The sequence below is a fragment of the Bombina bombina genome, chromosome 4, assembly GCF_027579735.1.
Source record: "Bombina bombina isolate aBomBom1 chromosome 4, aBomBom1.pri, whole genome shotgun sequence".
In the NCBI taxonomy this organism is placed as follows: domain Eukaryota; kingdom Metazoa; phylum Chordata; class Amphibia; order Anura; family Bombinatoridae; genus Bombina; species Bombina bombina.
Genome location: NC_069502.1, coordinates 857,529,304 through 857,550,633, shown reverse-complemented (window position 1 = coordinate 857,550,633; position 21,330 = coordinate 857,529,304). Strand labels below are relative to the sequence as shown.

Sequence of the window (21,330 nt, the reverse complement as noted above, 5' to 3'; positions counted from 1 at the left end):
GTAACATTTCTAAAATAAGCAGAAATTAAAAATAACAGAGGCCCCAGGTGATAACTTGGTTATTCAAACCTACATAGGGACCCTGGATTCCTCCCCCCTTACCGGGGATGACAAAGACACAACCCCCCCGGATGGCAAATACACTGGGTCACATAGGGTGGATACAAATGTAATGCGTACCTATGCAGACATTTCAACAATGGATACCAAGAGAACAACGCAAATTAGATAAGTCAAATGGAAAATTGTTAAAAATTGCATGTTCATTCCCAATCATAAAAGTTTAATTTTGACTTTCCTTTAATGCCATTGCTCCCCTGCAAATCTATGTACAAAGAATCAACCTATACTAAGTTTCAAGAAGTTTACTGAATAGAAGATTGTTTGGAGTAGATTAGATCTGTACAATGACCTAAGTGTGAGGGAGGGGCAAACATTAAAAATAAATGTTATTGTTTTAGTTAAATAAAACTATATATTGATTGTTATTATTAATGTAATAATATTCTTCTTTCAATAAATTGCAGATGAAAAGTTGATCAAATATGAAAGATTAACCAATTAAACTGGAGATAGTTCACCTCCAAATAATTTCATTAATTTCAATGATCTATCTATGCATATCTAATGATATATAACCAAATCAGTAATGGTCTGATAAAACTGGAAAAATAATCTGAAAAGTTAGTATTCTAAAAATGAAAAACATTATTTAACTAGCTATTAATAACTAGTGATTTAAATCAAATCCACCCTGGGGTCACCTCATAAACGCTTGAGGTGCAGAAGGGACCTCAAACAGCTCCAAAACTGCACGTCCCAGGGAGTCACATGCAGTCATCATCAGCACTTGGTATTGTGTGGATGACAGCTACGTATCACTCTCTGCACTCTGATTTCTTTTAATATGAGTTCTGAGATGCCTAATAAGATGTGATTTCTGAGTAAAATATTTCCCACAGTCAGAACATGAAAAATCTTTCTCTCCTGTGTGAATTTTCTGATGATCAAGAAGATGTGATTTCCGAGTAAAATAATTCCCACAGTCAGAACATGAAAATCCCTTTTCCTTTGTATGAATATTATGATGCCTAATAAGATTTGATTTCCGCGTAAAACATTTTCCACATTCAGAACATGAAAATGTTTTCACACCTGTATGAATTTTCTGATGATCAATAAGATGTGATTTCCGAGTTAAACATTTCCCACAGTCAGAACATGAAAATCCTTTTTCTCCTGTATGAATTTTCTGATGAGCAACAAGAATATTTTTATGGTTAAAACATTTCCCACATATAGGACAGAAAAATGGATTTTCTCCTGTATGAATTTTTAGATGTTTAAGAAGATGTGATTTCTTAAGAAAACATTTTCCACATTCAGAACATAAATTTCCCACGTGGCTTCTTTGATTTTGAAGAAGATGTAAAGAAGCATCTGCACTCTGATTATGACTAAGATTACTGCAGTTTGTGAATTCACCTGTCAATAAGAAAGACAATTGGAGTAATGTTATTAATTACATAATTTTTTTTTTTTATTGAGGGTAAAAGATTAATACACGTATAGGTACAATGGATATATAAAAAAAATACACAATCAGTAATTTTTATGACCGTAAGATGGCATACATATTAGTAGTTACAGATATTATGGAGGACTATAAAAATGAAATTTATGCTTACCTGATAAATTGATTTCTTCTAAGATACGACGAGTCCACAGATTCATCCTTTACTTGTGGGATATTATCCTCCTACTAACAGGAAGTGGCAAAAAGCACCACAGCAGAGCTGTCTATATAGCTCCTCCCTTGACTCCACCCCCCAGTCATTCGACCGAAGGTATAGGAAGAAAAAGGAGAAACTAAAAGGTGCAGAGGTGACTGAAGTTTTAAACAAAAAAATATTATCTGTCTTAAATTGACAGGGAGGGCCGTGAACTCGTCGTATCTTAGAAGAAATCAATTTATCAGGTAAGCATAAATTTCCTTTCCTTCTACAAGATACGACGAGTCCACGGATTCATCCTTTACTTGTGGGATACAATACCAAAGCTACAGGACATGGATGAACGGGAGGGACAAGACAGATACCTAAACAGAAGGCACCACTGCTTGAAGAACTTTTCTCCCAAAAATAGCTTTAGAAGAAGCAAAAGTATAAAATTTGGAAAATTTGGAAAAGGTATGAAGGGAAGACCAAGTCGCAGCCTTACAAATCTGTTCAACAGAAGCATTGTTTTTAAAAGCCCATGTGGGCTTTTAAATGAGCTGTAATTTTTAGAGCTGTAATAGAATGAGCTGTAATTTTTTCAGGAGGCTGCTGTCCAGCAGTCTTGTATGACAAATGGATGATGCTTTTCAGCCAAAAAGAAAGAGGTAGCCGTAGCTTTTTGACCTCTACGCTTTCCAGAATAGACAACAAACAGAGAAGATGTTTGACGGAAATCCTTGGTCGCTTGCAAGTAAAACTTCAAGGCACGAACCACGTCCAAGTTATGTAACAGACGCTCCTTCTTAGAAGAAGGGTTAGGACACAGAGAAGGAACAACAATTTCCTGATTAATATTCTTATTTGAAACAACCTTAGGAAGGAATCCAGGTTTAGTGCGCAAAACCACCTTATCAGAATGGAATATAAGATAAGGTGAGTCGCATTGTCACGCAGATAGCTCAGAAACTCTTCGCGCAGAAGAGATAGCAACTAAAAACAGAACTTTCCAAGATAGAAGTTTAATATCTATGGAATGCATGGGTTCAAACGGAACCCCTTAAAGAACATTAAGAACTAAATTCAAACTCCATGGCGGAGCATCAAGTTTAAACACAGGCTTAATTCTAATCAAAGCCTGACAAAACGACTGAACATCTGGGAGATCTGCCAGACGCTTGTGTAGTAAGATTGACAAAGCAGAAATCTGTCCCTTTAAGGAACTAGCTGATAACCCCTTCTCCAATCCTTCTTGGAGAAAGGACAAAATCCTCGGGATCCTGATCTTACTCCATGAGTAGCCTTTGGATTCGCACCAATAAAGATATTTACGCCATATCTTATGGTAAATTTTCCTAGTGACAGGCTTTTGAGCCTGAATCAAGGTATCAATGACCGACTCAGAGAATCCCCACTTAGATAAAATCAAGTGTTCAATCTCCAGGCAGTCAGCTGCAGAGAAACTAGATTTGGATGTTGGAACGGCCCCTGAATGAGAAGGTCCTGTCTCAGTGGCAGTTTCCACGGTGGCAGAGATGACATTTCCATCAGGTCTGCATACCAAGTCCTGCGTGGCCACGCAGGCGCTATCAATATTACCGAAGCCCTCTCCTGTTTGATTCTTGCAATCAGACGAGGTAGGAGAGCAAAAGGAGGAAACACATAAGCCAGGTTGAATGACCAAGGTACTGCTAGAGCATCTATCAGTACTGCTTGAGTATCCCTTGATCTGGACCCGTAACAAGATCCAATTCCGGTGTGCCCCATTGATGAATCAATTTTGTAAACACCTCCGGATGGAGCTCCCACTCCCCCGGATGAAAAGTCTGACGACTTAGAAAATCCGCTTCCCAGTTCTCCACTCCTGGGATATATATTGCTGATAGATGGCAAGAGTGGGTCTCTGCCCATCAAATTATTTTGGAAACTTCTATCATCGCTAGAGAACTCTTTGTTCCCCCTTGATGATTGATATATGCTACAGTCATGATATTGTCCGACTGGAATCTTATGAATTTGGCCGAAGCCAGCTGAGGCCACGATTGAAGCGTGTTGAATAATGCTCTCAGTTCCAGAATATTTATTGGTAGTAGGGACTCCTCCTGAGTCCACACACCCTGAGCCTTCAGGGAATTCCAGACTGCACCCCAGCCCAAGAGGCTGGCGTCCATCGTCACTATGACCCATGCTAGCCTGCGAAAGCACATTCCCTGGGACAGATAATCCTGTGACAACCACCAATGAAGAGTCTCTCTGGTCTCTAGATCCAGATTTATCCGCGGAGATAAATCCACATAATCCCCATTCCACTGTCTGAGCATGCACATCTGCAGTGGTCTGAGATGTAAGCGAGCAAACGGAACTAATTCCATTGCCGCTACCATTAATCCTAATTACCTCCATACACTAAGCCACTGATGACCGAGGAGTGGAATGAAGTGCTCGGCAAGTAGTTAAGATCTTTGATTTTCTGACCTCCATCAAAAAAAAATTCATGTCTACCGAGTCTATCAGAGTTCCTAGGAATGGAACTCTTGTCAGAGGAACAAGTGAACTCTTTTTTATGTTCACCTTCCACCCGTGAGTTCTTAGAAAAGCCAACACAATGTCCATGTGAGATTTGGCTAGATGGTAAGTTGAAAACTGAATCAAAATATCGTCCAGATAGGGTGCCACTGCTATGCCCCGCGGCCTTAGAACCCACCAGAAGGGAGCCTAGCACCTTTGTGAAAATTCTGGGAGCTGTGGCCAACCCGAAAGGAAGGGCCACAAACTGGTAATGTTTGTCCAGGAAGGCGAACCTGAGGAACTGGTGATGATCTTTGTGGATAGGAATGTGAAGATACGCATCCTTCAAATCCACAGTGGTCATATATTGACCCTCCTGGATCATTGGTAAAATTGTTCGTATGGTCTCCATCTTGAACGATGGGACTCTGAGAAATTTGTTTAGACTTTTGAGATCTAAAATCGGTCTGAACGTTCCCTCTTTTTTGGGAACCACGAACAGATTGGAGTAACACCCCTGCCCTTGTTCTAACTTTGGAACTGGGCAGATTACACCCATGGTATATAGGTCTTCTACACAGCGTAAGAACGCCTCTCTTTTTGTCTGGTCTACAGACGAACGTGAAAGATGAAATCTCCCCCTTGGGAGAGAATGCTTGAATTCTAGACGATACCCCAGGGTCACAATCTCTAATGCCCAGGAATCCTGAAGTCTCTTGCCCAAGTCTGAGCGAAGAGAGAAAGTCTGCCCCCTACTAGATCCGGTCCCGGATCGGGGGCTGCCCCTTCATGCTGTCTTGGTAGCAGCAGCGGGCTTCTTGGCCTGTTTACCTTTATTCCAGGTCTGGTTAGGTCTCCAGACTGACTTGGATTGAGCAAAGTTCCCCTCCTGCTTGGAGGCGGATGAGGAAGTAGAGGGACCGCCTTTAAAGTTTCGAAAGGAACGAAAATTATTCTGTTTGGTTCTCATTTTAACCATCTTGTCCTGAGGAAGGGCATGACCTTTACCTCAAGTAATGTCATAAATGATCTCCTTTAGTTCAGGCCCGAATAGGGTCTTACCCTTAAAGGGAATAGCTAAAAGCTTGGATTTAGATGACACATCAGCAGACCACGACTTAAGCCATAACGCTCTATGCGCTAAAATGGAAAAAGCCTACTTATGATCATGGACAGACATTGGAGTAAAAAATTAAGTTTATATCAGAAAGCTCTCAATATGGATGTTAGCTATCCATGACTGATGTTACTAACAATTACTGGAATTGAGGTGGAATAAAATTATTTGAATTAAAAATAATTAATATTAAATAAAAAAATAAGATGGAGGGGCGGAAGACAAACAGTGATATAAGTCCATCTGAAGGTAAAGGGAAGAAAAATGAAATGAGAGAATTTTTTTTTTTAAAGATTTTCTTTTTTTCTTATACTTTAATTCCACTATTTCAAGCCAAGACTTTACCAACCTCTGCTGGCTTTAGAATGGAAGTATCTTCCTCTCACTCTGAGCAGGGTGTAAAAAACATAATTTATGTAAGAATTTACCTGATAAATTAATTTCTTTCATATTGGCAAGAGTCCATGAGCTAGTGACGTATGGGATATACAATCCTACCAGGAGGGGCAAAGTTTCCCAAACCTCAAAATGCCTATAAATACACCCCTCACCACACCCACAATTCAGTTTAACCAATACCCAAGAAGTGGGGTGATAAGAAAGGAGCGAAAGCATCAACAAGGAATTGGAATAACTGTGCTTTATACAAAAAAATCATAACCACCATAAAAAGGGTAGGTCTCATGGACTCTTGCCAATATGAAAGAAATGAATTTATCAGGTAAATTCTTACATAAATTATGTTTTCTTTCATGTAATTGGCAAGAGTCCATGAGCTAGTGACGTATGGGATAGCAAATACCCAAGATATGGAACTCCACGCAAGAGTCACTAGAGAGGGAGGGATCAAAATAAAGACAGCCAATTCAGCTGAAAAATTAATCCACAACCCAAATAAAAAGTTTTAATCTTATAATGAAAAAAAATGAAATAAATAAGCAGAAGAATCAAACTGAAACAGCTGCCTGAAGTACTTTTCTACCAAAAACTGCTTCTGAAGAAGAGAAAACATCAAAATGATAGAATTTAGTAAAAATATGCAAAGAAGACCAAGTTACTGCTTTGCAAATCTGATCAACAGAAGCTTCATTCTTAAAAACCCAGGAAGTGGAAACTGACCTAGTAGAATGAGCCATAATCCTCTGAGGCGGGGATGTACCAGAATCAAAAGCTTTAACCAAGATGCCAAAGAAATGGCAGAAGCCTTCTGACCTTTTCCTAGAACCAGAAAAGATAACAAATAGACTAGAAGTCTTCCTAAAATCTTTAGTAGCTTCAACATATTTTTTTGAAGCTCTTACCACATCCAAAGAATGTAAGAATCTCTCCAGAGAATTCTTAGGATTAGGACACAAAGAAGGGACAATACTTTATCTACTAATGTTGTTGGAGTTCACAACTTTAGGTAAAAATAAAACCAAGTCCGCAAAACCGCCTTATCCTGAAGAAAAATCAGAAAAGGAGACTCACAAGAAAGAGCAGATAAATCAGAAATTCTTCTAGCAGAAGAGATGGCCAAAAGGAACAACACTTTCCAAGAAAGTAATTTAATGTCCAGAGAATGCATAGGCTCAAACGGAGGAGCCTGTAAAGCCTTCAAAACCAAATTAAGACTCCAAGGAGAAACTGATTTAATGACAGGCTTGATACGAACCAAAGCCTGTAAAAAACAATAAATATCAGGAAGTTTAGCAATTTTTCTGTGGAACAGAACAGAAAGAGCAGAGATTTGTCCTTCCAAAGAACTTGCAGACAAACCCTTATCTAAACCATCCTGAAGAAACTGTAAAATTCTAGGAATTCCATAAGAATGCCAAGAGAATTTATGAGAAGAGCACCATGAGATGTAAGTCTTCCAAACTCGATAATAAATCTTTCTAGACACAGATTTATGAGCCTGCAACATAGAATAAATCACTCTAACCTCTATGACTAAGCACTAAGCATTCAATTTCCATACCATCAAATTTAATGATTTGAAATCCTAATGGAAAAACGAACCTTGAGATATAAGGTCTGACCTTAATGAAAGTGGCCAAGATTGGCAACTGGACATCCGAACAAGATCCACATACCAAAACCTGTGCGGCCATGCTGAAGCCATCAGCAGCACAAACGATTGCTCCATGATGATTTTAAAAATCACTCTTGGAAGAATAACTAGAGGTGGAAAAATATAGGCAGGTTGATAACTACAAGGTGACAATGCATCCACTGCCTCCGCCTGAGGATCCCTGGAAATGGATAGGAACCTCGGAAGTTTCTTGTTTAGATGAGATACCATCAGAACTATTTCTGGAAGCCCCCACATCTGAACAATTTGAAAAAAAAACACATCTGGGTGAAAAGACCACTCTCCCGGATGTAAAGTTTGACGACTGAGATAATCCACTTCCCAATTGTCTATACCTGGGATATGGACTGCAGAAATTAGACAGGAGCTGGATTTTGCCCAAGCAAGTATCCGAGACACTTCTTTCATAGTCTGAGGAAAGTGAGTCCCACCCTGATGATTGACATACGCCACAGTTGTGACGTTGACTGTCTGAAAACCAATAAACGACTCTCTTCAATAGAAGCCAAAACTGAGTAGCTCTGAGAATCGCACGGAGTTCCAGAATATTGATTGGTAATCTCGCCTCTTGAGATTTCCAAACTCCTTGTGCTGTCAGAGATCCCCAGACAGCTTCCCAACCTAAAAGACTCGCATCTGTTGTGATCACAGTCCAGGTTGGATGAACCAAAGAGACCCGTAGAACTATACGATGATGATCTAACCACCAAGTCAGAGATAGTTGAATATTGGGATTTAAGGATATTAAATGTGACATCCTAGTATAATCCCTGCAACATTAATTCAGCAATAAAAAACTGAAGAGGCCTCATATGAAAACGAGCAAAGGGAATCGAGTCCGATGCTGCAGTCATGAGACCTAAAACTTCGATGCATATAGCTACTGAAGGAAATAATAGAGACTGAAGGTTCCGACAAGCTGAACCCAATATAAATTGTCTCTTGTCTGATAGAGACAAAGACATTGACACAATCTATCTGGAAACCTAAAAAAGGTGACCCTTGTCTGAGGAATCAAGGAACTTTTTTGGTAAAATGATCCTATAACCATGTCTTTGAAGAAATTACAGAAGTTGAATCGTATGAGATTCTGCAGAACGAAAAGACTGAGCAAGTACAAAGATATCGTCCAAATAAGGAAACACAGAGAACCTTTGAAAAGATTCCTAGAGCTGTCGCTAGGCCAGAAAGGAAGAGCAACAAATTGGTAATGCTTGTCTAAAAAAGAGAATCTCAGAAAATGAAAATAATCTGAATGAAACAGAATATGAAGATATGCATCCTGTAAGTCTATTGTGGGCAAATAATGGCCTTGCTGAACAAAAGGCAGAATAAACCTTAAAATCACCATACTGAAATATGGTACTCTTGCATGACAATTCAAAAGATTTTCTTTCCTTGGGATAATGAATAGTTCTGAATAAAACCCCAGACCCCGTTCCTGAAACGGAACTGGTATGAATACCCCAGATAACTCCAGGTCTGAAACACACTTCAGGAAGTCTGATCCTTTACTGGGATTGCTGGAATATGTGAGAGAGAAAAAGACTTCTCACAGGCGGATTCTGTACCCCAATCTAAGGAGTTTGGACCGAATTGAATCAAACAACTTTAGAAAAATTTTAACCTGCCCCCTACCAGCTAAGCTAGAATAAGGGCCGCACCTTCATGCGAATTTAAGGGCTGGCTTTGATCTCTTAAATGGCTTGAATTCATTCCATTTTTAAGAAAGCTTCCAATTAGAAACATATTTGGGGGAAGAATTAGGTTTCTGTTCCTTATTAAGAACAAAAACGGTTATAAGTTTAAGATTTACCCTTAGAACTTAATCTTGAGGCAAAAAACTCCCTTCCCCACAGTAACAGTTGAAAAGTATTGAATCCAACTGTGAACCCAAAAAAATGTATTACCTTGGAAGGAAAGAAAAATAGAAATCTAGATTTTGAAATCAAATCATCATTCCAAGATTTAAGCCACAAAGTTCTTCTAGCTAAAATAGCTAAAGACATAGATTTAACCTCAATTTTGATAATATCAAAAAATGGCATCACAAATGAAATTATTAGCATGTAGAATCAAGTTAACAATGCTAAACAAATCATAATCCGATACTTGTTGCGCTTAAGTTTCCAACCAAAAAAGATGAAACAGCTGCAACATCAGCCAAATAAATTGCAGGCCTAAGAAAAGGACCTGAAAATAAATGAATTTTCCTTAGATAAGATACATCTGAAGGATCTTTAAAATAAATTCTATTTTCCATAGGAATAGTAGTACGTTTAGCAAGACTAGAGATAGCCCCATTAACTTTGGTTTTTTTTTCCCAAAACTCCAAACTAACTGCTGGCAAAGGATACAATTTTTAAAACCTTAAAGAAGGAATAAAAGAAGTACCAGGCCCATTCCATTCCCTAGTATTAGGAACTGGAAAAAAACCTCGGACGTAACCACAGGAGGTTAATAAACAGAATTTAAATGTTAGCTAGCCTTAACATCAAGAGGACTAGTCTCCTCAATATCCAATATAATCAACACTTTTTCAACAAAGAACGAATGTACTCCATTTAAAAATAAAAAGTAGATTTGTTAGTGTCAATATCTGATGAAGGATATTCTGAATCAGATAAATCCTCATCAGAGAAGGATAATTCAGTATGTTGTTGGTCATTTGAAAATTCCTCAACTAACGAGAAGTTTTAAAAAAGACCTTTACATTTTATTAGAAGGCGGGATGGCAGACAAAGCCTTCTGAATAGAATCAGAAAAAAAATCTTATAAATTCCCAGGTATATCTTGTATATTAAATGTTAAAAGAATAGCAATAGACAATGCATTAATACTGATGGACATTTTCTCTGCATGTAAAAGTTTATCATGATAACTTATTACAAACCATAGTTAAAGATAAAAATTCATAACATTAAAATAAATGAACTTAGCTTTGGTAGGACTGATATCAGTCAGCAGGAATCCAACAGTGTTTTCTGATACAGGAACAGTTTTGAGATATCTTGCAAATGTAAGAGAAAAAACAACATATAAAGCAAAATATCAATTTCCTTATATGACAGTTTTAGGAATGGGAAAGAAATGCAAAACAAAATAAGCCTCTGGAAACCAGAAGCAAAAAGAAATGAATGTCAAAAGTTTGGCGCCAAGTATGACGCCCACAACTGACAAAATATTTTTTGGCGCCAAAAACGTCTGCAACAAACACGAGCGTCATAGAAGACGCCAGAATGACGAAATGACATCAACAAAACATAATTCTCGCGCCAAAAAAGTCTTGCGCCAAGAATGACGCAATAAATTATAGCATTTTGCGATCCCGCGAGCCTAACAGCCCGCAATTTAGAAAAGAGAGTCAATTTGAAAACTTCAGGTAAGAATTTTTTTTTTTTATATGCATTTCCCAAATATGAAACTGACAGTCTGCAAAAAGCAAATATACTGATAAACCTGAATCATGGCAAATATAAGTACAAACATATATTTAGAACTTTAAATATAAAGTGCCAAACCATAGCTCAGAGTGTCTTAAATAAAGGAAACATACTTACCAAAAGACACTCATCTACATAAAGTAGATAGCCAAACCAGTACTGAAACGAGAATTAGCAGAGGTAATGGTATATAAGAGTATATCGTCGATCTGAAAAGGGAGATAAGAGATGAATCTCTACGACCGATAACAGAGAACCTATTAAATAGATCCCCGTTAGGACGACCATTGTATTCAATAGGTAATACTCCCTTCACATCCCTCTGTCATTCACTGCACTCTGAGAGGAACCGGGCTTCAAAAAAGCAGAGAAGCGCATATCAACGTAGAAATCTAGCACAAACTTACTTCACCACCTCCATAGGAGGCAAAGTTTGTAAAACTAAATTGTGGGTGTAGTGGGGGGTGTATTTATAGGCATTTTGAGGTTTGGGAAACTTTGCCCCTCCTGGTAGGATTGTTTATCCCATACGTCACTAGCTCATGGACTCTTGCCAATTACATGAAAGAAATACAATCTAGCTACACAGGTTGCACAGTACTACGTAATTTAACTCCTCCTCCGTCGTTTTTCACTGATGTCCAGCCAGGCACTGTAGAGAGTTGCGGCGCAATGGGGTAGACACCATCAAAGGAGATTAATTCCTGCTTTATGGTGTAAAGGGCCACCAACATCAGTGGCAACCACTGCTCTAGAATTTACACCATTTAAGTAAAGAGGTTTCTCCCTAAATAAAGCTAAGAACAATTAATTATATATTAGCACCTCTATGTATCCACTCCACTAACCTACTATCATAAGTAATATTTTGTAACATACAGGCATTGTCGATATGCAAACTAGATCATACATTGCAAATTTTGGAAATAAAAATACTAAAGTCCCGCTCATATGTGATCAGGGAATTCAGCACTATCCATACTGTGTTGGGAGTACAGAGTTTTAGCCTATAAGCTAGAGAAAACCACCAGGATCCCAGTTCCCTAAGGGATGATAGTGAGGTCTCCCATGTTCAGTAAAGTGGCTGTAAAGGAGCTCTCAGGTTGCAGAAGTGGTGACAAACGTTGTCGGGGAGAAGTCTCCGGAGCTCTGCTTGTAACTGCGTCAGTTCTTTCGGCCGCTCCAGCTGTTGGGCTCTATAGAGGTGGTGAGCACTATCCAAAAGTCCAGTCGACTTGACCACTGCCAAAGCCGGTCGCCGCTCAACCTCAACAGTCGGTGGCTCAGCGTGATCAAGTTGCAGCAAAAATATTAGGTCAGAGATTTTCTGGTCTTGAATCGAGACAGGGAAAACTTTGGAATCCGCCATTGGAGGAATGAGATCAACGCTCTCCTCTTCTACATATTGAGAGGTGTGCTGGGGTTGAAATGAAACTTCTGTTCAAAGTCCACCAGGATTTGTTGTAGTGCGTATTGTATCTCCAGCATTGTTCCACAAGGTAGGAGTATAACCAGCATTACAAATCTGGTTTGGTAACCCAGAATCAGAAACTCCAGGGGGGGGGGGGGGTATATGTGCATGCAGCCCAAATGGCATAAGTAATCAAGCACACTATATAAGTCTCCTGGCCCGACTCTGTGCAGTTAAGCTGAAGAACATAGGTAGGTCCCCCTTTATGTTGTGAATTCCCAGACTTCTCCAGAGATCTTCCATTCTGAACAACTTGAAACAACAGAGTATTGAGTAAAATTTAGTAAATAACCTTTTAAATTCTATTAAAATCCAGGAGCTCTCCACCAACACATCCTGCCGTGACAGCTGTAGGCATTTATCAGTGCACCAGCAGTTCTTGTGAACTGCTGGCGCAATGTTGCCCCCTGCAGGGGGTGCAATCAACTCGATCGTATTTGATCGGGTTGATTTCTGTCCGCGGCCTCAGAGCAGGCAGACAAGTCATGGAGCAGCGGTCTAAAGACCACTGCTTCATAATTTCTGTTTCCGACGAGCCTTCAGGGGCATCAAGCACCATACAGAGCTTGATAAATATGCCGCTAAGTGCTATTGCATTGTCTTGTTATCTTGCATTTATTGATTATGCAAATCTACTGTGTTTACTGGTCCTTTAAAGGAACGTTAAACACTTTGAGATGGTAATATAAAAACTTAAATTATGCTTACCTGATAATTTTCTTTTCTTCAGATGGCAAGAGTCCACAGCTGCATTCATTACTTTTGGAAATTCAGAACCTGGCCACCAGGAGGAGGCAAAGACACCCCAGCCAAAGGCTTAAATACCTCCCCCACTTCCCTCATCCCCCAGTCATTCTGCCGAGGGAACAAGGAACAGTAGAAGAAATATCAGGGTGAAAATGTGCCAGAAGAACAAAAATAACAGACGCCCCACAGAAAACATACGGGCGGGGAGCTGTGGACTCCATCTGAAGAAAAGAAAATGATCAGGTAAGCATAAATTAAGTTTTCCTTCATTAATGGAAAGAGTCCACAGCTGCATTCATTACTTTTGGGAAAACAATACCCAAGCTATAGAGGACACTGAATGCAAAAACGGAAGGGTACAAGAGGCGGCCCATTCTGAGGGCACCAGGCCATAAAACCCCTACCAAACAAAATCCCGCTTCATCTGAAGCCGGGAACAACTTTGAAAAAAAGGTAAAGGCCCAAGAACACTGACCCGCAGATAATCCACAAGCCTTGCTAGAGACCGCAGGAACTAGACTCAACTGAGTCAACAGTCTCCAAGAGACACCGTCGCCCAGCAATCGGTCTCCAAACAACACACCCCTTACTAAAGTAAGGGAACAAACTGTCTATTCTTCTTTGTGGAAGAATATGGTAGAGAAAACATGATTGTACTTGTAAAGCGCGGCTAATCCCCCTTAAGGGACTCAAGGCGTTGATCATTTTATCAACCTCGAAAGGAGGAAAGGCTGAGTAGACCTCTCCGGAGATCGAACTTGCAACCCTCGGTTTGCTTCAGTGCAGAATAGCCACAGTGCATTAGTATGCTGAGCTAGCTAAGCATAAGGAACTCCAGAAAATAACAAGCTCCCAGGGAATGGAAAGATAAAGGGTGGACTCACCCACCCCAACAGAGCTCGGGTGCCAACCCAATCCGCTCCTCCAAAATAAGGCACTTCCAACGAGAATCCCTAGGACCTGGGACAGATAAAAGTGCAATAGATCCGTAGGAAGACCTGTCACAGCTCTCTTAGACAGTCTCTACATAGAGAAATAAATTTCCAACAGGTGGAACAGAGCCCACAGAGCAGCAGATATGTGCTCCTTACAGAATTAAGCCACCTGATCCAACCTCCTACACACAGGGAAGGACAATGACCCTCCAGAGAGAGGAAACCCCAGCTCATAAGGAAGACAAAATATTCTCTTTAAAAGGGAAGAGCACAGATAAGAACAGCGTACATGTCCACAAGACATGAAGCCATAGTATGATCAAAACACGGACCAAATGAAAAAATCATCCAGATACCACTGTTGACCCAACAAAGAAAAAACTCCACATGAAGAGGAGCACACTCTCCGTCCAAAGGACAAGTCAGGCCTTCAAATGTTTATAACCAGTACCTGGTGGTGGATGTGAACTCTGGCCTACCTGCTTGCAAGCCCAATGAGCTAGCCCCTATGTTGCAACATAGGGTCCCTGAAAAAACTAGGTTGTCCCGAACCAGTCCACAGGATCATAAGTCTCCAGACATCCAAGAAGGATCCTAGACCCGGGACCCAGAATCGTCCTAGAATGAACGACACCCCCAGGGAGCACAAGATACCCCGTCTGAAGCAATCAGACCTCACAGGGGATGATAACCTGGGAATCCGGAGACCGGGAACAGGACTCACTCGTAATTCCCAGCCCAAAGGGAGAGAACACCTTTGGCCGGAGGTCAACACCCCCCCAACAAGGTAGGCCGCGACAAAGTCACGCAATTTCTCTAGAGCCCAAAGGCCCCAAGGGCAGCACAAAGGGAAATGAGAACAAGAACAGAGTCACCCAAAATAGTAGAAAAGAAAGGCTTGTCTTCATAATCCTTTCAGATTAACGTTCCAGAGGACCACACACAAAGGAGAAGAATGCAAAGCATCCCAAATCCAGGCAGAAAAACATCCCCTAAGCAAAAAGCTTGGAAAAAGAGACAACACCTCCTATCGCCCCTGATATGGAGACGACTAACTCCCGAAAGAAGACAGAGCCTCACGGCCTTCACTTCCTAATTAAGAGGCCAAAGCCGCCAGAAAAAAAGGACAAAGTCCAGAAAGTCTTGACCCAAAGGAAGAGAGCCTCTAAAAGGAACAAGTCCTAAAAGGACACTTCCAAAGAGACCATGAAAGGCAAAACCGTAAGAATGACGGTATGAAGGACCAAAATCCTCCAACCCACAACGGGAAGGAACACTCTAGTTCCTGGAAAAATCAGAAAAGACTGAGCATGTTGCCGCGGATATCAACGGAGTCCTGGCCCACTAGACTGAAAGGCGAATGAGAACTGAACCAATCCCCCATGCCCCTAAGTAACCACCGACCATCAAGTCCTCTCAGGATGCTAGTTGAAGCTTGTAAAATAACAAGTAAACAAACAAATCATATTGTGATCACTGGGCGCCCTTACCGGACCAGCCGGACAAAAAAAGGAGCCACGTGTCTGAACTAGGCCTCGAAGACAGAAGGATTTGCACCCAATCAGTACCAGCCTGAAACCAAGGGCCCCAGCACTGTTAAGGCCACATAGAGTCTCCCCTGAGAAGGAGGGATAAAGAACGGTCAGACAGAACATAAGACTAGTACGTCCTCAAAATAAACAGTGCGACCACAAAATCGAGAGTATCAATTCCAGAGAAGAAAGTTCCTGAAGGAAACATCACACAACAACATGAGCTTTAGACCAAATAAAAATCATCCTTATTGGATTAAAATAAAAAGATAAGGCAACCCGTAGGTTATCGCCCAGGAAGAACGGACAGGCCCACAGGACCAGCCCAACAGGGGTCCGAAACTTCCAAGCTCAGAACTGGAAAAGGATACACAAATAATAAAGACTATAAGAAGATTACTTCATCCCCTTATGTCTATGCAAGCAAACCAGTCGAAGATTAAGACTGAGAATCCCCAGACCCATTAAGAGAGGGATCCTCCAGCAACGCCAAAACGTGCCTCAGTAAAACACGAAGGCGCGCCAGTCTATAACGAAAGGCGCAACATACCTCTGCCGGGACAAAAGAAAACACCGGCCCCGAAGGTTGACCCCCTGAGGCTTCAGGGGCAGTCGCTCCCCCTGAGGGCTGAACTGGACCAGCGATCCCACGCCTGATGAGCCCTGGTTAATGGAACAGGACAATATAGTAAGCACACTCCCGGGAGGTGCGGATGCTCCAGCGCCAAAGATATGGCCATGCGGAACCGTGTCGTAATCTCCGGTGGGAACAGACTACACTCCCTTAAAAGGATAAGTAGAGTTTGGGTTACCTGCATGAGTAGTAAGAGTTGATGGTAGGGAACGCGTCTCGTGAGAAATAGAATCCCCAGAGAAGGATGGCTCAGTGGACACCCGATTCCCCGATCCCGAGGAACAGAGCACTCTAAACGGTATTCGGAACATAACTGATGGGCATGTATTACCTGGGCCAATTCATTATCTTTGCAAGAAGTAGAGTCGGAATCAGAGACATCTGTCTCTAAAAAAATCAGAATCCTCCATAACTGGGATATTGAATAAAAAATGGACCAATAAGAAAAATCTAAACAGCACTTTACACCCCCAACGGCTGGGCCACTCACCACCTAAAGGGAACCAGACACCAGTGGACCACAATTTCTCCATCGCCACATGGTCAGGAACGCGGAAATGGCGAGTCAAAATGTGGCCACGCCCGGTCACAAGGTAAACCGCACAGTCCATGCGAAAGCGTGCCCGACCATAAAGGCCGCGTCACTAGACATAGGCCGTTATGTTCCAAAATAGCCATGAGCCAAAGCAACAATACACAGTAGCAGACAGAATCACATAACAAACATGATTATAAACCCCCCTGTTCAATAACACTCCTCAGGAGATATTAACCCTTGATCTTGAGATACAAAAAGGAGCCTCACTGAGACCCTATGTTGAAGTTATCCCTAAAAGGTTGTAGCCCCTCTCGGATAAACAGTTGTAATTACAATACATCCATGATGAAAGTAAAATGAAACGATCTTACCGGAATCTACGCTGTTGAACAGGAACACGGCCCTTCAAGTGTGACAGATGGTAGCGTCGCTTCTGCCATTGACTTGAGAGAAAAAAGCAGGCAGCAAAACTCCTCAGGGCTGATTGCTTGTGGAGCTGGGAGGGAAGAGAACCTCAAAAGGAACAAGTCCAAAAAGGACAATTTCAAGGAGCCCCGGAAAGGCAAGACCGTCAGGGCCGGCGGTAAGGAGGCCCTGAGTCCTCCACCTTCCAACCCACGTGGGGAAGGAAACACTCCCATTCCGGACGAAAGAACAGAAAACAGAGTGTGTTGCAGCGGAACTTCACCGAATCCCAGTCGACCAGCTAGAGGGGCTAACAAGGACTGAACCAATCCCCTAAGCCTTGCGGACACTCAGGCCCTCACAGAATGCTTAGCTGAACTTGTAAAAGAAAAACAAGGAATAACACAAATAATAATGTGAAACACTCTGCGCCTCAACCGGACCAGCCAGGCAGAACAGGAGCCACGTGTCTGAAATAGGCCGCAAGACAGAAGGGTCCAAACCCAATCAGGACCAGCCTGAAACGCAGGGTCAATACTGTCAAGGCCGCAAACAGTCATTCCCAGAGATGGGGAATAAACAGCAAACCTTTTTTTTTTTAAACATAGGACTAACATGTCCTCACATCAAGCAAACTTCTGTAGAAGTAAACTGTGCGATCAAAAATCGTGAGTATCGATTCCAGAACAATTTCCCAAAGGAAATACATAAACATGAGCTCAAATAAAAAAATCATCCTAACCAGATTAAAATAAAGGCTAAGGCAACCCTTAGGTTATCACCGGGACCGGGATCATGTTCTTCCAGCTCAGGACTGGAAAGGATACTCAATAAACAAGGCTATAAGAAGATTACTTCATCCTCATATAGCTAATTCTGCAAGCCCTTCGAAGTAGAAGACTAAGAATTCCCGTATCCGTTAAGGATAGGATCCTCCAACAATGCCAGAATGTGCCTCAAAAGGACATGAAGGCGCGGCAGTCTATAACGAAAGGCACAGCATACCCTCGCCAGAGCAGAAAATGACCCCGAAGGTTGACCCCCTAAAGCATCAGGGACAATCGTTTCCCCAGATAGCTGAGCAGGCAATCTCATGCCCGAAGAGCCCTGGTCAATGGAACACGTACAATATCGTAAGCACACTTCTGGTAGCTGCGGATGCGCCAGCGCCATAATAATGGGCATGCGAAAACGTGCCATAACCTCGGGGGGGGGGGGGGGGGACAAGCCACCTTCCAGAGAAGGATAAGCAAAATCTGATTACCTACATGTGTAGTATAAGTTGGTGGTAGGGAATTCGCCACTCGGGGAACAGGACCCCCAGAGACGGATGGCTCCCGAGGAATTGAGAACTCTAAAACGGCATTCTGAACATAACTGAATGGCATGTATCACCCGGGCCAATTTGTATTCCTCAAGAGAAATAGACTCTGAGTCAGTGACGTTCATCTCCACATTATCAGAATCCTCCATAACTGGGATATTGAATACAAAAAAACGGACCAAATAAGAAACGTAAACGGCATCTGACACCCACAAAGGCTGGGGCACTCACCATCTCCTAGCACCCAAACACCAGCTGACCAGAAATTTTCAGTCGCCACACGGTCAGGAATGCGGAAATGGAGAGTCAAAACGTGACCATGCCCGGTCACCAGGTGCACCTTGCGGTCCAGAAAAAGAGTGCTCAACTGTAAAGGCCGTATCACTTCCAAAGGCCGTTATGTTCCTAGCCAAGAGCCTAAGTAATACCACACATAAGCAGGTTGAATCAAATAACAAACATGATTAAAAAAAACCCCTGTTTAATAACCCCCACAGAAGATATTAACCCTTGTTTCCAAGATACAAAAGGAGCCTCACTGAGACCCTGAGTTATAGTTAGTCCCGCAAGGTGGTAGCCTCTCAAGAAAACATTTGTAATACAAGGCAATCATAATGAAAGAAAATTAAACGATCTTACCAGAATCTACGCTGTGTGGCAGATAGTAGCGTCGCCTCTGCCATGGACTTGAGAGAAGAAAGCAGGCAGCAAAACTCGTCAACGCTGATTGCTTGTGGAGCTGTTAATATGAGTCGGGATGGTTTCGCAGAAAGACTCTCCACTTTCACCCATTCTCTCACTGAGAGGCTGACAAGACTACTTAAAACTCCAGTCCCATGCCGAAGAGTACTACCCTCCATAAGAGAGTATCAAAAACTTCTGACACTTCTCTGTCAACCTCCTGGGACGAACGGCAAAGAATGACTGGGGGATGAGGGAAACGGGGGAGGTATTTAAGCCTTTGGCTGGGGTGTATTTGCCTCCTACTGGTGGCCAGGTTCTGAATTCCCAAAAGTAATAAATGCAGCTGTGGAATCTTTCCATTTATGAAGAAAATGATAAATCGTATTTATATAACAAAATCTGCAAAATACTTTCATTATTTATTTTGTCCCCTTTTCCTGTAGTTCCATTCTGAAATTGTCAGCTCCCATTGTTTTATAGACAATAAAACTTTACACTTATTTTGTAAATATTTAAACAACTAATGAAACTTTTAAAAAAAACATCTACATGTTATTCTCAGACTAATCTTTTCTTTGAATGCATCATTCTATCTAACATTTATTGAGTGTTTAATGTCCCTTTAAGGGCAGTTTACTGGACATTAATGACTATTTCTAAGAATTCACACTTAGGTAGAAAAACAACATTAATTTCAATATAGTTTGGTCTCAGACTAAAGTATCTAGTCCTTTCAAAATTGTGTTCACAAAATCTTTTAGTAATACAATTATTTCAGCCCATACACTAATCTTTATAACTACTGCTTGTGTGCTTGTGGTTAAAACAAGGATGACTCTAGAACAACAACAAAAATGGCCCCATGTGATGTAGTATATCTAAGCAATATATAAAATCTTTATCAGAGAGAAGAATCTCACTCACGTGTCAACTACACCTTCTGGGATAATCAGCAGCCAGCTGTGTTACTCAGGCAATTCTGTTATACCATATAAATTATAAGGATTATTTACTGAAAAGGCTTAAAGGCCCCAATACAGCTAAACCAAAAGGATATCAACTTGTGACAAATCTCCAAAATAACATCAAACCACCACAGTGAATGAGTTAAAAAGGCTAAGAGCGTTTACATCACAGGAAAGAGGGTAAATATGCAACATAAAGGACTATTAAATACTATACAATTGCATAATTAGCACTTGCATAATAAAAAGACAATGCAATAACACCAACTCTGAATTTGAAATAATCAGTAAAAAAAATTCTGTCAAATTTTATTTTTTCACAGACATCAGCCAATCACAGACTAGTATACATATACCTTGTGAGCTTGTGCACATGCTCAGTAGACGCTTGTTCCCCAGAAAGTGTGTATATAAAAAGACTGCAACATTTTAAAATGGAAGTAAATTGGAAAGTGTCAAAACTGAATGCCCTTTCTGAATAAAAAAAGTTTATTTGAGTGTCCCTTTAAATAATTATTGCTTTTGAGCACAAAACATTGTTTGTTTGTTTTTTAATGTTGCATTTATGCCATATATTATTTACTTGTAATGAAGACCAGATTATCATCTACACTATAATCGTGTTTGTAACACGTCCGTCGCCGTTGCCAGTTGCACACGCATCCTCAAAGGAATGTTGACTGTGCGCACAGCCAAAAGAATTCACCTGGATGCAGCATAGGCAAACCCAAAGCCTTAAAAAAAAAAATTAACACGCAATCGCCTGCAGGAAATAATTAAAAATTAACAACACATAACCGCCCGCACAAAGTATTAACAAACATCTAAACTGTCAACCCCCACATCGCAAAACAATAAAGTTATTAACCCCTAATCCGCATATAACATAATTAAAATGTTAACCCCTTAACCGTCAACCCCTACATCGCAATCAATCTTTTTAACCCCTAAACCGCCAAACACCCACATCGCAATCAACCTAAATGACCTATTAGCCTCTAAACTGCCAAACCCCCCACAATGCAAATAATTAATGTAATTACTAAACCCCCTAACCTAACACACCCTAAATTAACCCCAATTACTACTAAATTACAATTAAAATAAAAAATCTAACATTAAATTACAAAAAAATAAAAAAGTCTAACATTACAGAAAAAAATAAACAAAATGATCAAAAATAAAAAAAATTATACTTAATCCCTATGAAAATAAAAAAGACCCCCAAAATAAAAACA

General features: G+C 40.9%; 1 protein-coding gene across 2 annotated transcripts in view; it reads right to left on the bottom strand.

Annotated features, from left to right (window-relative positions):
- Nucleotides 1–266: 266 nt before the first annotated feature.
- LOC128657306 (oocyte zinc finger protein XlCOF7.1-like) overlaps nucleotides 267–21,330 on the bottom strand; it is a 142,113-nt gene continuing 121,049 nt past the window's right edge. For both annotated transcript variants that reach the window (XM_053711599.1, XM_053711600.1), the window contains one exon: nucleotides 267–1,485. In XM_053711599.1, coding sequence (XP_053567574.1) covers nucleotides 872–1,485 — 614 coding nt within the window. In that variant the 3' untranslated portion in view covers nucleotides 267–871. The remainder of the gene's footprint in view (nucleotides 1,486–21,330) is intronic.